Source organism: Notechis scutatus, chromosome 1 (assembly GCF_049901735.1).
Source record: "Notechis scutatus isolate UNSWTSFEM ecotype Mainland chromosome 1, rNotScu1.2, whole genome shotgun sequence".
NCBI classification, from domain to species: Eukaryota; Metazoa; Chordata; class Lepidosauria; order Squamata; family Elapidae; genus Notechis; species Notechis scutatus.
The window spans coordinates 314,808,815-314,830,279 of record NC_142009.1 but is presented as its reverse complement, the minus strand read 5'-3'; the positions used below and the strand labels follow the sequence as shown (position 1 = coordinate 314,830,279).

The 21,465-nt window shown below is 35.4% G+C and overlaps 1 protein-coding gene across 5 annotated transcripts in view; it reads left to right on the top strand.

Moving 5' to 3' along the window:
- Positions 1–588: 588 nt before the first annotated feature.
- The window catches only part of LRRC9 (leucine rich repeat containing 9), a 67,927-nt gene continuing 47,050 nt past the window's right edge, over positions 589–21,465 (top strand). For all 5 annotated transcript variants that reach the window (XR_015746884.1, XR_015746885.1, XM_087952328.1 and 2 more), the window contains exons 1-12: positions 589–681; positions 2,900–2,993; positions 4,919–5,137; positions 6,896–7,036; positions 7,876–7,939; positions 9,188–9,258; positions 10,049–10,231; positions 11,144–11,299; positions 12,819–13,027; positions 14,199–14,330; positions 16,527–16,703; positions 21,063–21,174. Coding sequence is in view for 3 of the 5 variants with exons in the window: in XM_087952328.1 (XP_087808454.1) it covers positions 2,937–2,993; positions 4,919–5,137; positions 6,896–7,036; positions 7,876–7,939; positions 9,188–9,258; positions 10,049–10,231; positions 11,144–11,299; positions 12,819–13,027; positions 14,199–14,330; positions 16,527–16,703; positions 21,063–21,174 (1,521 nt within the window). In the remaining 2 variants the exon portion in view is untranslated. The remainder of the gene's footprint in view (positions 682–2,899; positions 2,994–4,918; positions 5,138–6,895; positions 7,037–7,875; positions 7,940–9,187; positions 9,259–10,048; positions 10,232–11,143; positions 11,300–12,818; positions 13,028–14,198; positions 14,331–16,526; positions 16,704–21,062; positions 21,175–21,465) is intronic.

Genomic DNA, 21,465 nt, shown 5'->3' with positions numbered 1-21,465 from the left:
GACAGGGACGGTAGGCACGTTGGTGCACTTATGCACGCCCCTTACAGACCTCTTAGGAAAGAGAAGGACCCTGACGTTTACATTTAATTAATTACAGCCTCTCTGAAGCCAACTGAAATTTTTTTTCTTCCCTAGAATAGAATAGAATACTTTATTGGCCAAGGATGATTGGACACACAAGGAATTCGTCTTGGTGTAAATACTCTTCAGTATCATAAAAGAAAAGATACATTCGTCAAGAGTCGAGAAACACAGTGCAAATGCTGCAGCCATGTTAAGCCCCTTGCCTGAAGCCCAGCCGTACTGTATTCCATGAAACCGCGGTGCTTGGCATTAATCGCAACAAGTTTGCCTCAATACAGTAACGAGCAACAAACCATCCTTAAGACCATAAAAATAAAAAAGACCTCCCCCGCTCCCCCCACAAAAAAGCGCGTCATAACATTCGGCCTGCGCGGACCGAAGACATCCCAACAGGGACCTGCTTGCAACTCTACGAAAGCTCCCCGTGGGAGGGGAGGGGGGGAGATAATCATCTCACAGTGGAGCCAGGTCACGTGCTATCGCGCTGGTTGGCTGGGGCTTGGCAATGAGCGAGAAAATGTGGTTGCTTAGCGACAGGAGAGGCCTCTGTTGTACACAGCCTGGATTTACTCGGGCAGCAACTTCGGCTCCAGGCAGGTGAGTGATGGCCGCTGGAGAAGGACGATTTAGGGGTACTTGCCTAGCACTGGAATCGTCCCTGCTTCATCGCCTTTCCCGAACAGGTGCACTTCGAATGGGTTGGGCTAGGAGGATTCCCATCATCCCAGGCTATGCAGTTATTCTGTAATAATTGGAGGGCTGGGAACGTGCCTCCTTTTGCGCCCCCCACTAAAGAAAAGCACCTTCCTACCTCCATGAATTCTTCCGGAATTCTTCTTCAACCTTTACTTCAACGGCATTCTCCTTTGAGAGCTTAATTGAAATTACTTGAGGCGGGTTATTTAGCTTGCTTTAGGTGCTCTTTTATGTTTGAATCCCATATTGTTAGCATAGAGAAATACCTTGTATTTCCTGTGATATTTAATGAAACCACGTTCATGTTTGTGTTACATACATATACACGCACGCACATGCACTCTATCCTTTTATCCTCCTCATATACTGGGAAATAATAGTTCAAACTGGCCCAGCATCTGGGTTTGCAGAAATTGGATGTGGATAGTTTGTGGTTTAAGGGCGCAAGTAGTGGTTTAATTACATCCCTGTAGCATATTATGTTACATGAACCATGCTATCTATCATATTGAACTAATAGCTATTTGTGCTTAATATGCTATTTGAATGCAGCATTTTTGTTTTGTTGAAATAGGTTTGGGATTTATTTTGTTGCATTCACCTAACACTTCCATTGTTTGTTGGGTATCCCTCTTTTGTGGGGAATGTGTCTGGAATCATTCTCCTCTATATAGAATACTGTTCTGATTAAGGGTCTTTTGGAAAATTATAATTTTAACATGTCTCTTATATCCTACAAATATTGTTGCTAGTCACAACAATAACATTTAGCATTTTATGGGTACAACTTTCGCCCCAATTAACTTTTAAGTTTTACAACAGCAAACAATGGAGCCTGTTGTCTATTTTATAGAAGATAACTGAGTCATGAATCTAAAATTGGTGTTTTGTTTTGTAAATACATGCTAATAAGGAATTTCATACTTTATAATCAGTGCAGTATAAATGTATGTGTGCTGTAAGTTTCTTTCAAGCCTATCCAGTTTTGAGCAACCCATTCAGAAGTAGTAAAAATACAACAATTAATCAGAGTCTACTTCTTTTCTCACATTAGTACATAACATCCTAATTATCAGTGGAAACAATGAAAAGATGACTCTCTTAGAGGCAGTTATTAAAAAGAATCTAGAACTTGGGTGCTAAAATCTTATGAGGGTTTTGGATTATTTGCAACACACATACACTTTTGGATAGATCTGTATGCAGTTATAGTGCATTGTAGTGACTTCTGGGATAGTTTTGATACCTTTGTGGAAAGCCAAGAGATTGCAAGATTTCCTCACTTTGAACACAGGATGTTCCATAATGCTGGGGCAGTGGCAGAGAAGGCTGCCTTCCTACACTCCACCAGTTGAAATTCTTTTGACTGATAGGGTCTGCACCATATCTTCCCTGCCTGAATGAGTGGGATGGAGGTGTGAAGCTGGTACTATAGGTATTTTTTCTTTAAGTTTTGTTTCTATGATGTTTTTACAAGTATACTAGTATACTAAATATACTAAATATACTAGTATACTAAAGTATACTACAATATATTTACTATTACAATCAACTTTTAATAATATATTTTGTGATAACCATCGCTGAGTTTGGCAAATATTTTGTAAATAGGTATACTTATTATGGTAACCACTTGCTGAGAGCCCTGTGATAATATCTTAAGAGTCTGAAGTGCCTGCTCATCCAAAAGGTTTTGGAAATCCCTGGAGTAGACTGTATTTCAGAGCTTCCATATAAGGAAACTTAAGAAAACTTAGTGGGAGTTGGCTGATCACAGCAAACTACTCTTGTTTGTTCTGGCTTGCTAAACATTTCTTGCTTTTAAAATTGTCTCTCGACCAGTATTTTCCAACCTCAGCAACTTCCTGGCCTTCAATACATGGAATTCTTCAACAACTATTGCAACTGCTGAAAATTCTGGGAGTTGAAGTATATCTGAAAGTTGCCAACATTGGGGAACACTGCTCTACATTTCTGAAATGCTTTGAAGATTGGGATCTAGATATCTTAAAGTTTATCTTTTAACATATGTGTCCTCTCTTATCCTCCATTAACAGCTAAGTCCTGGTTTCACAATTAATTTCTTAGGAAGATATTGCATTTTTATTCTTATCTCTAGGTATGAACTATGTCTTTTAAGCTGAAATGCTCAGAAAATGATACAGAGTGATTCTCAAAACCAGATTGCTTCTGATGAGATAATTAAAGAGTTGGTAAGTTTTGGTTTGTTTTTAAAAACCTCCTTGATAGTCTAAATCAGGGGTGCTTAAATCCAGCCAATGAGGCTGGCCTGAAAATGTTCAAAGACTGGCCCACAGTGCCTCTGGTGGCTAAAATGGACCACATGTGCCCCCTACACCTCTTTTTCACCCTCCATGGCTTCCTGCAGCACTCTGCTGGCCGAAACTGTGCCAAAAAACAGCCAAAAATGGCCCGAAAAACAGGCCAAAATGATCTGAAAAACAGGCCGAAAATGGCACAAAACCAGACTGGAAAATGGGCTGAAAAAATGGGCCCCAAACGGCTGAAGAACGGGACCAAAACAGTTAAAAACATGGGCTGAAAAAAGTGTAGAAAACAAGTGCTGCAAGAGAGGCCATGGAAGGTGAAAATAAGGCACAGGGGGACCATGTGCAGATCCCCCATGTCCCATTTTGGCTGGCAGGGTGCTGCAGGAGGTATCTGTCCTCCCCGAGCCTTGCCGCCATACCCCCCCTGGCCCGCAGACGAGGACTACAATGCTGATCAGGCCCTCGAAGATATCCAGTTTAACACAGTTTAAATATTTAGTAATTCTATAAGAGCTATCAAACAGAATGATAAACAATAATTACCCCTCTGATCTTACAACTGGGCTTTAAAAATATCGTATTTGTCACCCCCTTATAACACCTCAATTCATTGTTTAGAATTTGTGTAAGGTTATTAAATATTTATTTCTCAGTGTTGTACACGGACAAACTTTTAAGTACATATCTCATGCAGGCTTTATTGGCAGTACGGAGGAAGCAAGTTAGCTCTTGTCGTTATTGCTATGTATACTGCTCTATCTCTTTTACTGTTCTTTATTTAATAGGATAATTTGCCACCTTATTAATTTAGTAGGTTAATCTGGCAGCTTTTACAATATTAAATTGATTCTGTCAATCAATCATATGTTTTGATTATCAGTATTGTAGTGTGCAATCATGTATTTGCAAGGAATGTTCCTTGTTACTGCATAATCTAAACAAATATTAGGAATATAGAATCAAGAAATCTTAATACTTTTCATCGTTATATGCAAATATGATAGCCTTATCAGTTGATATTTTTATAAGAACTATATAAATGCTGCCAGTTCACTAGTTGAAGTCTTTTAATAGAAGTTACTGGGAGACTGTGGTGGTCTATGTACTTTTATTCTTCCTTCTAAGGATCTGTGTGTCATTGTGAGGAGCAGGGATACAAATGAGTTCTCCACTGATCTTGAGCCACTATAATCGTCATATTCATTTCATGATGGCATTACACTATTTCTAATGAACAGGTATCCTCTAACTGTGTATGCATGACATGCTAAATGTGGTTAATTCTATAAACTGTTAAAATAATGATTGATCAGCATGTGATGTCAACATGTTTTGAAAATTGTGATTATTTCTTACTAACAATCAAGTTATCATTAATACATGCAATTTTATAGATTTTCTTCTTAAAATGTTAATGAGGTAACATGGTGTTTTCTCAATATTGCCTTTTTTACAATTAATTATTTTTGATAATGCTATGGTATTTTTATTCTTATTCACCACTCACAGTAGATGGCAGAGCCTTGTATGTTATAAATGGAATTTTCTCAGCTAAGGTGAAAATCATTGAGATGCATGTGGTCCTTGAAATCTTGACAACCCAAAGGGACGTAGACCCGATCTCCAGTTGGTAAATTGCAGTGTAAAATTCAATTTTTAAAAATGTCAGCCAGTGAAATAGGAAATATAAGGGGTCCCTGGAATTAGTATTAGACCAAAATAAATACATATGGAGTTCTTCTGGATACTTATTTGTCATAATACAAAGCTTTATTTATAGTTTACTTATAGTTTTATCTTTCAATCATAAAGAAAAAATATTAATAATCTTTAACTATTTCTTCCAGTGTACAAGAAATGGATTGGCTTATGAAAGACTTGAGCAAGAAGGACCTTCAACCCAAAGCTTGGAGATGTTTTTCTCAGGCTACCCCAGAATAGTAGGCCTGTCTCATTTCCCCAGTTTAACAAAACTAACTCTGGTTAGGCAGCACATCCAGTGGATTTCTGATTTAGAGAACTGTCCGTTTCTTAAAGAATTGTGGATAGCTGAATGCTGTTTGAAAGTAAGTAGGAACTGAAGTTCAGCATTTTACTTTCCAGTGGATGAGGAAATCTTCATTTAATTTGTACTCTTTTGCAACTTTTTCTGGGTTGAAGAATCTGACTCTTTGAGTGGTACACCCAGGATTATGTTAGAAAAAGTAGTATCGGAACACACAGATATTTAATTTCTTTTTCATTTCTTTTTATTCATTATTTTCTTACATCATGAGAATAAATACTTTGTTGAATAACTAAAATGTTTTTGATTGAGCAGAAAAATATTGAGCAGGGCTAACTTTGGAAGAATACAATTGCCTAAGAGGCTATAGTCCCTGAACTAAAATTCATCTTCTGTTTTGGGGATCCTGCCAGTTTGTACAACATTTTTCATGTTTTCTTACAGATTCTCATGGAGATTTATGTTATTCAAAGCATAATCCATAACCATTCTATCCACTTTTTTATTGTCCTTTTGCCATTCCAATGCTGCATCGGAATGTTATGATACTCACTTATCCCAATAGTGTTCCCATCATTTTTTTGTCCCAGTTTTAAAAAAAAACCTCGTCAAACTGCTTTCTGTGTTGGTGATTATAACACTTCCATGGCAGATGATAATTACGCTGGGCTTGTATTATATTATATTATATATTATATTCTAGTAGTATTTTCTTACTGGCAAACCCTACGCCTAATTCTTTCAGAAATCATGCTTGAATTAAGTTTCTAAGCTCCTGCAAGTAAGTTACACATTGTGAAAAATGTTTTCTAAGATACCCCAAACATTCCAAAATAGCTTCAGTGAAAACACCAACTCTCTTAATTTTACGTAACACAAGGTATAGTCAAAAACATTACTTTATAGGTGTGTATTTAATAATTTCTCCTCTCTGTTACATTAAAAAGATTTGCTTGCAATATAGAGCGAGCAAAATACTTTGTCACAGAATGTTCTAATTCAAAAGCAGGCCATTCCAACCTTAGCATGGACTTTTCCAAGATCAGAATGTTCTAAGACATAATATTTTGCACAACTTTTTAATGAATTTATAGACCTCACCTATTTTTGGAGAGAATGCAACTCTGAAGCTTCAGCTTGTATACTTAGATTTTAAGTCTGATTGTAGTCTTAGCAAAGATAGAGAAGTCTTGCCCAAGTAAAATGTCTCAATTCATTTAGGATCTAACTCATACCTCACCTTCAGTGTATTATTTGATGTTGTCCAGCTAATACCTGCTCAATTTTTGTTGATCTTGAAAAGCAAGGCCAGATTTGATTAGAACTTGGACAGAACACCACTAGTAAATCTTAGTTGCTTGAAAAATGCAGCATTGTGCTATTATTGTATTGTTGTCACGAAAATTACATGCCCATGTTTGTGAAATGTCCAGTAATCAAACTTAATTCAGGAAAGACTAACTTCTCCTTTGTTTCAAATTTATATTTGTGCATTAGAAGAAAAGTTGGTAATCATGAATTGTGGATCTACTGCAACATTAAGACGTTTTAAAAGCAATAATAGTTCATTTTAAGTAATTAAAGGTTATTATTTATCCTAGAAGTATTTGGAGGAACCCAGGTCTATGTATAGAAAGGAAATTCTGAAAATATAGTGGTGTATGTCTGTCTAATGAGATGGCTGACAGTGAAATTAAAGCTTAATGTGCCAGATTCAGATGACAATTTGTCAGTGTGGTTAAGACATTTCCCCTAAACTCCTGTTCAACTTTCTGGAAATTCTGCATTTTCTTCATTAGTCACTTTAATTTCTTTGCAGAAAATTGCTGGTTTGGAAAAATGTGTTCTTTTGAAAAAACTTTACCTATATTGCAATATGATTTCCATTATTGAAAATCTGGAAATGCTACAAAAGCTGGAAATACTTTGGCTTAATGGGAACCAGATTAAAGAAATACAGGTAAGATTGGGTTTTGAAGAGCTATTGATTCAGCAAATGGGAGAGAAGAAGGTAATATTTAAATAGTTACAAATTGTGTAGGAAACAGTAGAACTGGTGATTCACTTTATTCCATTTTATTGCAGAAGCACTTTTATCACCAAGAGCACTTTTTGATCAAATATGATCTCAGCAATACTAAGTATCTTAGGTATCCCAGTTGTACAAGTGATTAATTATATTTTGCAATCCACCAATAATTATAACAAATTATTCTGTCTTCCTTTCCCTTTTTTTTTCTTCCTTTCCCGCCTTCCTCTGAAGGAATGATGAATGGTGAACTAGAAGATACAATTAAGATTTAAACAATCAACATTAAAATTACCTGTTCTAAAACAAGTTAATAAAATAACCACCCAACCAGAGATTAAAATAATATTCACTTGAAAATAATACTCTAAGAGGACCTTGTTCTATAGTAGTAATAACTCTTCAGCTGTCTAGAATAGATGAACAAAGGATGTCCTCCACTGTAATTTAAAATAAAATAGCATAATATTAATCATAATACAATATTCAGACAGAGTGCCAGAATTGCAATGCTATTAGCTATATTAAAGGAATAAAATTATTAGAAATCTAAATAAAATAGTTGTAGAAAGCCTGCTTTTAATGGTTGTAGTTTGTCCTACTTCTCAGGAAACATGCAGAAAATTAAACAAAATACAGCTTTGTTTAAAATTGTTTTCCAAAACCATTTGCTTTATGCAACATAGTCTAATGTATTTAAAGAATAGCTACATTTCTTAACAGTTTGCAACATTATATGATTCTAAATACAATAATCTGTATTTTTACAGGGGCTGACTTCATTGCAGAGGCTGAAAGAACTCAATCTTGCAGATAACAGTATTAGTAAAATTGGTACAAGATAACATTGTATTCTGAATATCTGTTATTTTTCATATTACTAATGGAGTAAACAACAGTGAACAGATTTTCTTCCTTGAAATCCTTCTCTTGCTCTGTAGTTTGTCATTTACATTAGTATGAAAATTTTATATTCTATGCTATGCAGTACAATAGTACAGATAAGTTTTTAGATGCTGAGCTTAACGGTTTTACCTAGGTGAGATTTTAGTGACAATAAGACAATCTTCAAGTGGGTTTCCTATTAATAGGATATAAGTTTCATTTTGTTACCAATTTTTTTAATATGTACAAATAATAACAAGCATTTGTAATCACATCATGTTTTGACACTAATAATAAGAAAAAAAAAGTATTGTGAGACACATCAATCCCATTTCAGCCTATTTCATGCTAATTCAGCCCAGAAATTGATACTGGGTTTGAGGCATCGGTCAACTGTTTTGGCCAAGTCATGGACTTTGGCTCTGATGTTGCTGTATCACTGACATCATTGTGCAAAAGAGGAACCATAACCATTCTGGATCAGAGGTGCATATTTCTGATTATTATTGGCATAGGAACATTAATGGGTGTAGAGCAGGGGTGTCAAACTCGCGTCGTCATGATAGTGTCATGTGACATATTGGGACTTTTTCCCCCTTTGCTAAACCAGGGCGGGACCAGCATGTGACGCATCTGGGCCGCGGGCTGCGAGTTTGACACCCCTGGTATAGAGAGTAAAGAAGATGATGCAACAGATCTTATATCACTCTATTTAAGTCATCTTTCTTAGTCTACATTGGGAGAGGGCTACTGTGTTCAGGTCATCCCATAAACTTCCACAGGCAGTTGTTGATTATTGTGGAAAATAGAATATTATTGGCAAGCCAATCCAATATTTTTTAAAAGATTTACCCATGTATAGGGAAATTTATTTTTCCACAGAAATTGTTCTATTGCATTTACTTGTATGTTATTATAATTCAGAAGAAATCCTTGAAAGAAAGAAAAAAGATTCTTGAATCAAACTTTTTTCCTATTTCTTCCATGGGCATACCCATATTCTTTTCCTGGCAACAATATAGAAGTTATATGAGACTACTTTCTTCTTTTTTCAATCTTTCCTACAGCCTTGCATTTCCAGGTGTCTTTCTGACTAACCGCTAACCAGATCTGACCTTGCTTAGTTTTTTTTAATAGCAACCAAGACCAGAACAGAGAGAAAAGTTCAAGAATAATTTCTGTCCTTTTCTCTTTTAGGAAACCACTTGGATCCAAGTGAAAGCATTGAAAAATTAAATTTGTCTGGTAATAGAATACGCTCATTTAAAGTAAGTGTTGTCTTCTCTTTGGCTTGATTGATGTAATTGGTATATTTATTAATCTATTTTATTATTCAGATTTATAAAGCTACTTATCTCAATGTCTGGGCAGCTCATAGCAAAAACAGTATAAAAACAGAAATACAGATACAACACAAATACAATAATTTAAAAACAAAAACAATATAAAACCATATAAAAGTCATATAACCCTACAAAAAATTCATAGCTGAGGCAGATAATATCCATCAGTACCAATTGATACATCCTTTGCACAGCTGTGCCACACTCTTGGATCCCCATGTCTGTTGACAGAACCATGTTTTCAGAGTCTTGGACATGTATAGTAAGTTGCGCCAATCTGACTTCTGAGGGATAATGTTCCAAAGAAGGGGAAGCACAGCAGAAAAAGCTGTTTTCCTGGGTCCTCCAGATGACAATCCCTGGCTGATGGGACATAGACTATACCCTTCATGCTAGACCTGATAGGACATGTAGCTATGATTGGGGAGAAGTGGTCCCTCAAATAAAACAGTCCCATATAATGCAAGGATTTATAAGTTATCACCAGCTTTTTGACTTGGACCTGGAAGCAAAATTGGCAAACAATGCAATTCACGGAGGAGCAGGGTAATATGGAGAAAGGTTATTTGTTGTTAACGAAATGTAACATTGAAGTATTTCAATTTATTTTATTCCTAGGTTTCTGCAGGTTTTATCTAAATGGTGAAGCCTAGAATAGTTCTTGATATTAGATATATTTGAAAGTGGTGCTTTTTCGTTTTTTTCTTTTGCAAAGGAAATTACCAATTTGGCAAGATTACCTCTCTTAACAGACCTGTGTTTGAATGACCCCCAGTATGAAGCTAACCCTGTTTGTCACCTTTGCAATTATGCAACACATGTGCTATATCACATTCCTTTGCTTCAAAGGCTTGACACTTATGATGTATCTTCTAAACAAATCAAAGAGCTGGCAGAGGTGAGTACAGATTTTAAGAACCAGAACAGAAAGAGGTTACTGTTAGCTAATTACATGAGTATTCCATCCTAGGAGTAAAAAAAACAACAACCATGTTTCCTCTTCTTTGTATATATGATCATGCACATCGTAATACTTACTAATTGAGAAATGTAAGTGTGTGTGTGTGTGTGTGTGTTTGTGTGTGTATAATATAAAAATAATATAATTATATGTTAATGTTCGGTTATTTTTTAAATTAATAAAACATTTCAGTTAATTATAGGTTTTCTTGATTATCCAACGTAGTTTAATCCTAATTTTAGCAGTTGTTTGAATAGGACAGAAGAATCCTTTTCCAGGGGAGAAGAGTTATGTTAATGGGACCATCTCTATTGCTAAATGTAGAAAGCTTACAGGAATAATTATCTCCTGGGCTGCATTTTGAATGTTGCCCAGATTCAGTCATGAATGGCATAGTGACCCTCTCTTCCATAAATTGATACATTTATAATAGCTACTCAGAGTTACCTCTCAGAGTCGCCTGAACCACAAGATGGGCAGCAAAAAAAAAAAAAAATAAATAAATTAGTGTTTGTTCATTAACTGTTCTTGATGTCATCATTATATGGAGCTGCTTGCTGTAGAAGCAGTGGACATTCACTTCCCAGAGAAGAGCAGATTATCTACCCTAAGGAATGGTGAAAGCATTACTACTGTGTGCGAATGGGCCTGCTGAAGGTAGAGAAAGTATAAAATGGAGATTGAAATGCTTTCCTATGAGAGGCTCTTCCATATTGTGTCCAACTTGTTCAAACTTGGGGGCTACAATCCCAGAATGGCAGGATGATATTTTAGAATTTTTAATTTATTATTGTATCCTTAAATGCCAACATTTAGCTCCTTTCTGAGTTTCCCCTTTATCTTTTGAAGACAACTGTGATGAAAAAAGTGATGTACTACAATATGCGAATCAAGAGTGTTCATAGACAACTGAATGAGGAGCTTGAAAAGCTAAGAGAAAGAAAGAACAAACTACAGAAATTGCCTGAAGATCGTCTCAAACATTTCAGCTGCTATGTGAAACATGTAAGAAAGGCAAACCCTGCCATCACCAAAGTAAATTCTGGCTGAATCCTATTGTTTGAATTCTACCATTGAAGTTTCAAGTGCCTGCCTACAATCTATTGTTATACATTCATAAATTCCAAGTAGGAATTACTTCCCCCAGAAGTAAGAGAGCAGCAATTCAGTAATGAGCCTTTCTTCAATAAAAAGCTTGGTACAGTGCAGCCTTTACAACCCAGAATGTTCCAGGTTTAATCCTAGGATGAAAATTTCAGAGTTTAGGATGGGATTAGGATCATTCTGACCCATCTGGCCTTTTGTATAGCTATGAAGTCCTTGTTTCATGCCAGATCTGGCACTCCGAGTGTGTTAAGGGCCCCATTTCTTGGCTATATAAATATCTTTGGCAATAGTTTTACTTGGCAACCATATATATTTATTTTGTATTTTTTATTATGTTTTTATGATATAGCCTGCCCAGAGCCAGAAGATGGGTGGCTATAGAAATCAAATAAATAACTACAAAAGAAATTATTTTATAGACTAATCCAGTCTCATAACATGATATATATAATTGAAATAGTACTAATAATAATCACAGGCCCTTAGGAAGGACTTGATAGCTGACAAAAATGGCAAGTCCAGTCCAAACATCTGGCTGACTGAGTGACAAACAACACTAATAATACTTAATAAAAAAATGCTGCCCAGAGTTCCTCATAAGGGAAGGAGGCAGCATACAAATTTAATAAATAATTAATAAATAAAACCATGCATAATATTTGAGCAAATTGCTGAGTCTTCCTGGTTTAATATTGAACTCCAAATACAACCCAACGGAATAGAATTTGGAGTGTTTCTGAAACATACTTCCGCTTTGCAATTGGTCAATAAATCAGTACATCGTAATACATGTTTACTAAGTCTTTAAAGCAAAATTCAAATTTGTCTTAGCAAACTATCCCAGAAAAAGTATCAACGTGGAGTCCCAAAACAGAGCAATACCACAGTATAAAAGGAGAAGGGAAATTAATTATTTCCTTTTTCTGATTTTTATTTGCTGACTAGTCTCACTACTCTCGTTGCCTATTGCCCTTAAAAGTCCAATTTGTTTTTGTGGAAGCAAATACTTGGGAAGAGACATTTTTGCATTGAAAGTGTATCTGAAGGAAAAAGTTCTCCCTCCCTCCTCTGCATCACAATCTACATGACCTTACATGACTGGTTTTTTTTTTAAATAATTAAGTGATGGATATTAGATATAGTTTTAGAATGTGTGTCTATTGCATACTTTTGCTCTAAATGTTGTAGTATTTTTCTTCTTCATTGTGGAATAACATTTTATTCTTCATTGTGGAATAACAACTGAAATATTTTCTTATTTATGATGTGCAACAAAACACATGTACTGTTTCTTGTCCTATTTTTGCACATCATTTTGTTTATACCATTTTGGGCATTAGCTTTTCAATAAATGTTCATATGCTTCATACATTTCAATCAAACTAACCCATTGCTTTTGCTTTCTGTCTTAAAAAAGCTGGAACGTGAATTGATGGAACTTAAAGCAAGTGGTAGAATACAAACTAGTAAAGTTACTTCAAGTTGGAACTTTGAATATGAAAAATCAGATGGGGAAGTGGAGAGTCCAGATGAGACCCCAGAAGAATCCAGTCTGGAGCAACTATTTCTTCATAAATTAGATGCCCTCAAAAGAAGAATAAATTTCTGGAACAAGAAACTGCAGGAGTATGTACATCTTGTGAAAGGTGCAAGGGCTGCTGTTTGAACAGGTTTGGGACTTGAAGACACTGAATTCATTGCTTGAGATAAGATCCACTTTGGGCTTGGGGATTGCATGCTAGTCCTCAGTTTCTTCACACATGCCTGTCCTCTGGAAGAGGCAGGTAGGATGCTCTGCTGTCATTGTGAAGGAATTTGTAGGAAGGAGAAAAGTACTCAAGAAATCCATAAAGTAGGACTTGAAAGTCTATCTCTACTGAAATAAAGTATAAAGTAGGATTTTAGGACTTGAAAGGCTATGTCTATATAAATTCAATACTGAATATCTAGAACCTAAATGAGAAAGTTTAATCATTTAATCTCAGTACTTCTTTTAAAAGTACTCAATATTTAGATTTGTTTTAACTGAACAAAATTCTTTCATCAGTTAAAAAGTCCTCCTAATTGGAAGGCTTGCAGGGTTGTTGTTGTTTTTTACATGAATGATTTTCATTACATATTTTTACATTAATATATGTCAGGGGTCTTCTAAGGAAAAAAAAAACATTTCTTCTTTTCTGAAATAGTTTCTGTTGGGACATTAACGTGATGATGAAAGCAAAAATATTGTATTTACCTGAAAGGAAAGTGGGTGTTTCCACAAATAATTCTCCTCTGTAATGGGAGGACTGTCTTCCATTTGCTGAAAAATGGAATGTGATGAGTAAGGTTGATAATTTCAGGGATGCATGAATAGCCTAAAATTCAGGATCACATTTCTTGCAGGTACAGGGATACATTTATTTTAGCTGGGAGTAACATTGAACTTTGACAAGTCCTGGATTTCTTTAAATAACACCATCCTTAATCTGCTTATTCTTTTATCATAACAACTTTATACATGCAATGGAGTGCAGGTACACTTTTGGTTCTTGCAGAGCACTTGATAAAAACTGAATACTGGTTGTGTTTCCACTGTATCTGTTTAAGTTAAATAAGTTAAATAAGACAGATACGTGTGTTTTAGTAGGGTAAAGTTGGAAAGTCAGAAAAAAAAAACCATTAGGACCTTCCTTGGCTCTGAGGTTCTGCATATTCATAAAGCTTGCTGTCTAGTTCTTCAGATCATTGCTTTTTTCTGCACTTTGCCATTCACTGTGAATCTTCAGCTATGATGTATCCTGTGTATTTTTTGCAGAATTGAAACTATTTATCAAGTGGAAGTCAAGAAGAAGAAGAAAACCAGCAATTTGGCAGTACAGTTTTTGCTTACTGAACTGGAATCTGTGGGAAACACACGATTTGAAGAGGGATCACCAAATGATGTTTGGTACAGTTGTTTTGCAATATTCTAAAATTTTAATCTTCAATCTTGCAGTGTTCTAATGGCTCCAACTAAGCATCAGGAGTAGAAGGGGTTGAGGCCACTGGCTGTGGAGCATGCATGATATATTTATATGCTATTGGCTGTCTAAAAACAGGGAAACTGACAGCAAGTCAGTCTCAGCAATAAGAAATGTAGTGGCCCAGTGGCTTCTAAAATACAACTTTTTATGTTCCATATAGAGTCTTGGCAGTTGGGACATCATAACAACCTATAATTTAAGGAAACTGAATATTTTGAACAGAAAACAAGAGAGGAAATTTACACTAAATAAAGGAAAACAAATGTGGTTAATTCAGAGAGATACTCTTGGTCAATCAAAAAGTAAATGAAGTGTGAACAGCTGTAAGAGAAGAAATGGTAGAGCCTGTGGGCGGTGTCAAAAAGGGGATCAGCCTAGAATTTCTACATAGCTATAAGCATCCTAAATCCAACCTCCTATGAATTATCATGACTCTTATCTAAGTTTTAGCAGGTGCTAAACATTAATGGAGAATATTCCTGTCCGTAGGCATAAGCAGTAAATCTGGAATTTCGAAATTGGAACTTCCCATGTGATCCTGGTCTTTTGCATCTGACCACTACTCTAAATATCACTTCGGAGCAAAAAGCAGGATATAAATCTTCCCTTCCTTGAACTCTGTATGCCACTCAATCTAGCTTGTAATTCATCCTTGTTTTGCTACCTAGATAGCATTATAGAGAGATTCAGATATAGTTACCATAGACTTACTTATAATATATGGGAAAAGACTGATTTCAACAAAAGAAGGGAAATCCCCATTCACAAGGAAGCGGAAAATAGTATGCAGCTGTGTACAATATGTATTGTACAGCAAACCCCTCCAAAATGCAATAAAGCAATAACTTGCATTGCTACTATACCCAACATTCTTCTACTCTGCCATGTCTCCCTCAGTAAACGTTAACGTACCAAATAACAGCTTTGGAGTACTCTACAGGTTGTCATTCACTCCTTTACAGCACCTCACATAGACATCACATTGCTGGTTTATCACTACTATAGTCTGTACTTGGAACAAATACTGTACAGGTAGTCTTTGATTTATAAGCACAATTGAGATTGGAATTTTCATCATAAGTCAGTGCAGTTATAAAGCAAATTATCATGATGTTACCTGGTTTAGGTAATGAAATGTCTGCAAGAAAACAACCAAGCCCAAATAACTTATGTGAATAGACTGATTTTACAACCGTTTTTACCATGGTTGTTAAGTGAATCACATAGTTATTAAGTAAATGCAGCTTTCCACATTGATTTTGCTTGTCAGAAGCTGATGGGCAAGTTTGCATATCACAATTTTGCGACTGCAAGATGTTGCAACCATCATAAATGCAAATATGAATTGTGACCACGGGGGATGATGCAAGTGTCGTAACTTGAAGGATGGGTCATAACTCAATTTTCTGAGGCTATCATGATTTCAAACCATTGTTAAATGAACAGTTGTAAGGTGAGGACAACTTGTATATAATTATGATGGATGTGGCCACCCAGACCTTTTTGTTAGATAACATATACAACTTTTTTCCAAGAAGTAATTTACTTCAAATAATATATATGGCAATAATTACTAGTTTACTTCATTTAAAGGAAAGCAATTTTTTCTGAGAAAACTGGGATAGAAAAAGTATCTATAGCCGAATATCTTGGGTTCAGTTACAAGTGTTTTCAGACAAGCATGCCAAGATCAGTTTTCAACTCTGAAGGTTAATGTTGTTGATCATTGTAATCAGTATTAGATGAACCAATGGTCTGATTTGCTGGAAGGCAGCTTTCCCTATTACGTTTTGTGCTCAAATCTACTGCATTCAAAATAAAGGAATATAAATTTAGTGTAAGGTATTGAACGCTTGAAAGTAAATAAAATGCAAATTAATTATAAATTTCAGCTACTTTCTCACAGATACTGTTTTTTTCAGGAAAATATTGAGGAATCTTCCTGCTGTTTTTATCTGAAAATAGCAGTAATTATCTTCCAAATTGAGCAATAGTCTTAGACTTTATTGTAATGTAATTAATGGAGGGAGAGGTTTTTGTAAATTTTGTCTAATCTATTTGGGCAGGGTACCTTCCTATTGAGTAATTATAGTGACTCAAGTCCTCTTTCTTAACCACAGGTTTAATTCATGCTATGAATTGATTTTATCCCGATTTTGTGCCTGGGACTTCAAAATATATGGCATCACTGCATTGAAAGTAAATCGTGTCATTAGGGTGCACAACCGGATTTTGAGGCTTACTTTTGAGGAAAAATTCCAAAAATTTTTGGATAAAGAAGAGTTAAATGAATCCATGTGAGTTGATTTTAAAGAAAATTAATTTTAAAAAAGATAATTAATCGGCCTATGCTTCTTTGTGCTTTTATTGAGTGCATTGTCTGCATAATAAACCTATCTGAAAAGTGAGTTCAGATTGCAGTGGACTTACTGTAAGGATCCATTCAACACAATATTATTACATGTGAGAGTAGGAATATATTGTGATTTTATTAATTGTGTGGTTATTTTAGGGGTCTGATATGAGGCTTGAAATTTAGGTGGTTTCTGTTTATCTGGTCATCCAGTAATCTGCTTCCTATTAATGTTTACACCATAATCAAGCATTTCACCAGTTAAAGCATATTATGAGCTGGAATAGGAATAGTGTAAGGGATGCAAATCCTATGGGCTGGAGGCTAAAACATGTGAACAGTTGCAGGAATTGGGTCTGTCTAGCCTAGTGAAAAGAAGGACCAGGGTTGACATGATAGCAGCATTTCAATATTTGAGAGGCTGCCAGAAAGAAGAGGGGATCAACCTATTTTCCAAAACACCAGAAGGTAAGACAAGAAACAATGGATGGAAACTTAATCAAAGAGAGAAGCAACCCATAACTAAGGATAAATTTCCTAACAGTGAGAACAATTAACCAGTGGAAAGACCTGCCTTCTGAAGTTGTGGGTGCTCCATCATTGGAAGCATTTAAGAAGGGACTAGACAGCCAGTCTGGAATGGTCTAGTGTCTCCTGCTTGAGCAGAGGGGATTGGACTAGACCTCCAAGGTCCTTTCCAACTCTGTTATCCTGCAATTTTGATTGTTTTATCACAGGAAATAAAAATAGGAAGGGTTCTTATTATGCTATCAGAAATGATGCTGCTAACTCAGAAACACTACCGTAACATTCTTCATTGGCATATGGCTGCTCCTCAACTCAGTCCAATATACTTGATGAACCTGCTAAATAAATTAATGAAAATGAACAGTAGAGGTAAAGAATACCCAATGTAGGAATATACGGAAATCAATATATTACTCCTATCAAGCTTGAGGCACTTGATAGGAGTAACAATTTATTGTTTCATTAACTAGCATGGACTGCAAGCTAGATACTGCCTCATTAGGTGCAGGGGCTTTGGTTCATAAAAATATTGTGTGAAAAGTTAGTTATTTCTATTTGGAAGACTATTAAAAAGTTTACTATGTAAGATTTTTAGTATTGGGTGATTAAGGAATTCCTACATTAGCATTTCTACATTTTATAAAAGTAAAATAAAAAGCAATCTGAAAAAAATGTTAAAATATACTTTAGTTTTGGATAAAACTAAAAAAATAGTTTTAGAAAACTTCCGGTTTGTCGGCCGCGGCGGCAGGTATTTGCGAAGCTCGCGATCCCTGCCGCGCTAGCCGTTTTTGGGGCTCCGACCCAGCCGGTGCACGGAGCTAGGCTGCCTGCAGGGGCAGCTGAAGGTAGGGGATCCGGAGAAGGGTTTGGGGTGCTGCAGACCCCCCCCTGGCCGGCAGAACCCCCTTTTCCCAGGACGCGTGCAGCGGCGGTCCGTAATGGCCGCCACAAAGAAGCTGGCAGCCGGGTAAGAATGCGCAGGAGGAAGTGGAGAAAGTGATTGAGAGGAGAAAGTTTTCTTGGTTCCTAGGACTCTAAGACATATTTAATAAAATTCCTGAAAAGTATGACTTTCTGAATAATACCTGCCAGAAGAGGAAAAAAGCGGCTGCTTGAAGGTGCTGAAAGGATAGCTTTCCCTCTTTTCCTACGGAATAAATAACTGGATATTAAGAAACCTATTTTTTTAGGTGGAAATTGGTTTTAAGCGATGAGTGGGAAGAGAGAGGATTAAAAAGAAAATATTTGTATGCTAAGATTTGTTGGAGCAGATGCCTTAAGGATTTGAAGACTAGAATATATTGTAACAAGACTTTAAACAGATTTGGACTTTCTTTCTCTTTGATTGATATTACCCCAGAAGGAGAAAGTGAGAACTCTGCCTTGGTTTGGACTGATTGATAACTTTGGGACTGTTTTATCTTTTTTATTTTCTTTTGAATATTCTGGTTGTTGTAAGAAGAAAGAAGGAGAAAAGAAAAGAAAAGATTTATAATGGCTCTTTCTGTTGAGGAACTAAGAAATGGTGTGGAAGAAGCTTTCCTTTTCTTAGAAATGGCGCTTACTAATTATCAACAAAAATTACAACAGATGAAGACAGCAGAGGAACAAGAAAGAAAGGAAGGAGCCATCTTTAATGAATCTCAGAATTTGATCCAGAAAAAAGGAAGAGAGAAAGAAAAGAAAAGAAGAGAAAAGAAGAAAACTAAAGGATTTAAGGACTTAAGATCTAAAAAACATTTAAGAAAGGGAAAAATAAAGTGCAAAACCAATATGATGATTGTAAACAAAGGGGAAAAGAAATACGACAGAGAAGGGAAGCCGGTAAGGCAGAGGCTAGAAGAAGGGGGTAGAAAGGTTTGTTGGGAAAAGAAAGAAAGGGAAAAGGTGGAGAAAAGCTACAACGTTTTGAAATTAAATGGAAAAAGGAATTTTTATGGATAATGGATAAAGTATAATTTTTTTTAAAAAAAAAAAGATTTTGCAAGGTACATAAGATGAGATGGTAGTATTGCAATGGTTTAAGAGTTGATAAGAGATTAAAATGTTAAAATGTTTAAAAATGATTGGTTTTAAAACTTAATAATAGGAGAGGTTTAGAATATTGTTTTAATTAAAGAGTTTAATAAAATTATGGTATTGATGTTATTATAAAATTTTTATTATAGTATTTCTTTTTAATATTTGGATTTATTCTCTAATTATGCACTTAATTGTGTTGGATGTATTAGTTAGATAGAATGTACCAAGCAAAATCTGATTGGGTATTAGATATTATTTTAAAGATTAATTTGATTAATTTAGGGGAGATAGAAAGGCATCATACTCTGATTAATGATTTCAGGAGAAACTGATTTTCTTTTTTTTTCATAAGGATGAGATTTAAAAATTAATAAAACTTGTTTTAAAAAAAAAATAGTTTTTTAAATTAAAAAATAAATAAAAAAACATTCAAATATTGTCAGATGAATTTCAAGGGCAGCATTTTAAACCTGAAATGCACATTAAAAAGCTGCTTTGCCTTCAAGCCTCTTGTCATATCATAGATGATGGGGAAATCTGGAGACGTGCTAGAAACGTTCCTTTAAAAAACCCGCTTAAGTTCTTCTTATGTATTATGTGCATCTTTATATGAAGGTGTGATTGTGTGTGATTGTAAAAATGAAATATGAATCTTTAGATGGGAACAATTCTGAACAGAGAAATGTGAGGGAATGAATGTTTAAACTTTTCTCTAAAACAGTGTTTCCTGGCTAAACATTCTTCAAGTTGCTTCTCATTCAAAAGGAAGGTTAATTATATGTTTGTTTCATTTTGATATTGTTAGAAGATTAGTACAGATAAGAAGGAAGCAATATATATCCACACAAAAGTGAATGACGGTGATATTTATTACTGTACAAGCTTAAAGCAAAGTACATTTATAATAATTTCAATGGCCAGTAATTGTGTACCTAACAACTAGGCATCTGTTATAAGTGAGTACACTAACCGAATTCTCCTAAAAGTATACTAACAGAATTAAACATTTCAAACTTCTGGTGTTAATTTTCCTTCATGATTCAAAAAGCTAGCTGCTCCTTTCCCCCTCCTCCCACCTTTATTTACAGCACAACTTAGGAATGCTGATACCTTTTCCTGCCTTGCCAAATTTGCTATTGTCAATCCTTCTTAACTCATTCTTTTCCAGTTTTTGTTTTGTCACCATTTTACCAATCCTGTGCTCTCATTTTTACCCTTTTGTAGATTTCTTCTTGATCTTCAGCTGCCTTAGGTTTCTTCCCAGTTTCTTCTCTCTGCCTGTGGAACATTTACTTTCTTCCTCTTCCAGTCATTGGTTCCTCTGGCCCACATCCCATTTGCCTGAACAGTTGGTTCAGGTGTTGGGAGAGACGGTGTGGGGTGGCAAAAAGGGAAGCCCTCTTTTGAAGGGGCTTCCAGTGGAATATCCAAGTAGCTTTTGGTTGAGTCCAAGACAAATATTGGCTCCACCTAGGAGAGATGTGATGATGATGATGATGGCTTTATGAATACTTATTAGCCATGGTAATACCGTAATGCCTTCTTGTGGATCAGAAACTCGGAACAAACAAGGAAGGAACGTTATCATTTGTAGGAAGCCTTGGTATAAGACAGGATAATAAATCAGGTGAACCTTGATCTTTTCTAGCAGGATAACTGAGTCAAGGATTTAATTATTCTGCCCCTGACGGTTCAAAAATTTGTTTTTAAAATGTGTTCTTTCTCTTCATGTCTCCACTTTTCCTTTCAGAAACTTCAAGAAGATGTTGGAGTACCTCTTCTATGTATCTCCCCCTGAAATACCCTTGAATAAAAAGCAATTAATTCAAATTCTGGAAGAAGGTTTTCAGGAAGCAAAAACAGTAAGTAGAAGTTCCAAAACAGTAAGGACATAACTTTCTTTTTTTTTTTTCCTGTTTATGTCTTCCTATTAGGGAGCATTTTATTAAAAAAATCTGAATAATCAAATGCATCATGAAACAGTGCAGATAAGGACTGATAAAGGATAGATTCGTATTTTCTTTATAAAAAAGAAACAAAATGTCTTCCTATATGGAAAAATTGAAACATTATTGAATAATAACATTGTTCCAAAATACTTTCATAACTTTCTGTAGGCTTTCTAAGTGTTGTTTTATATTGGGTAACATTCA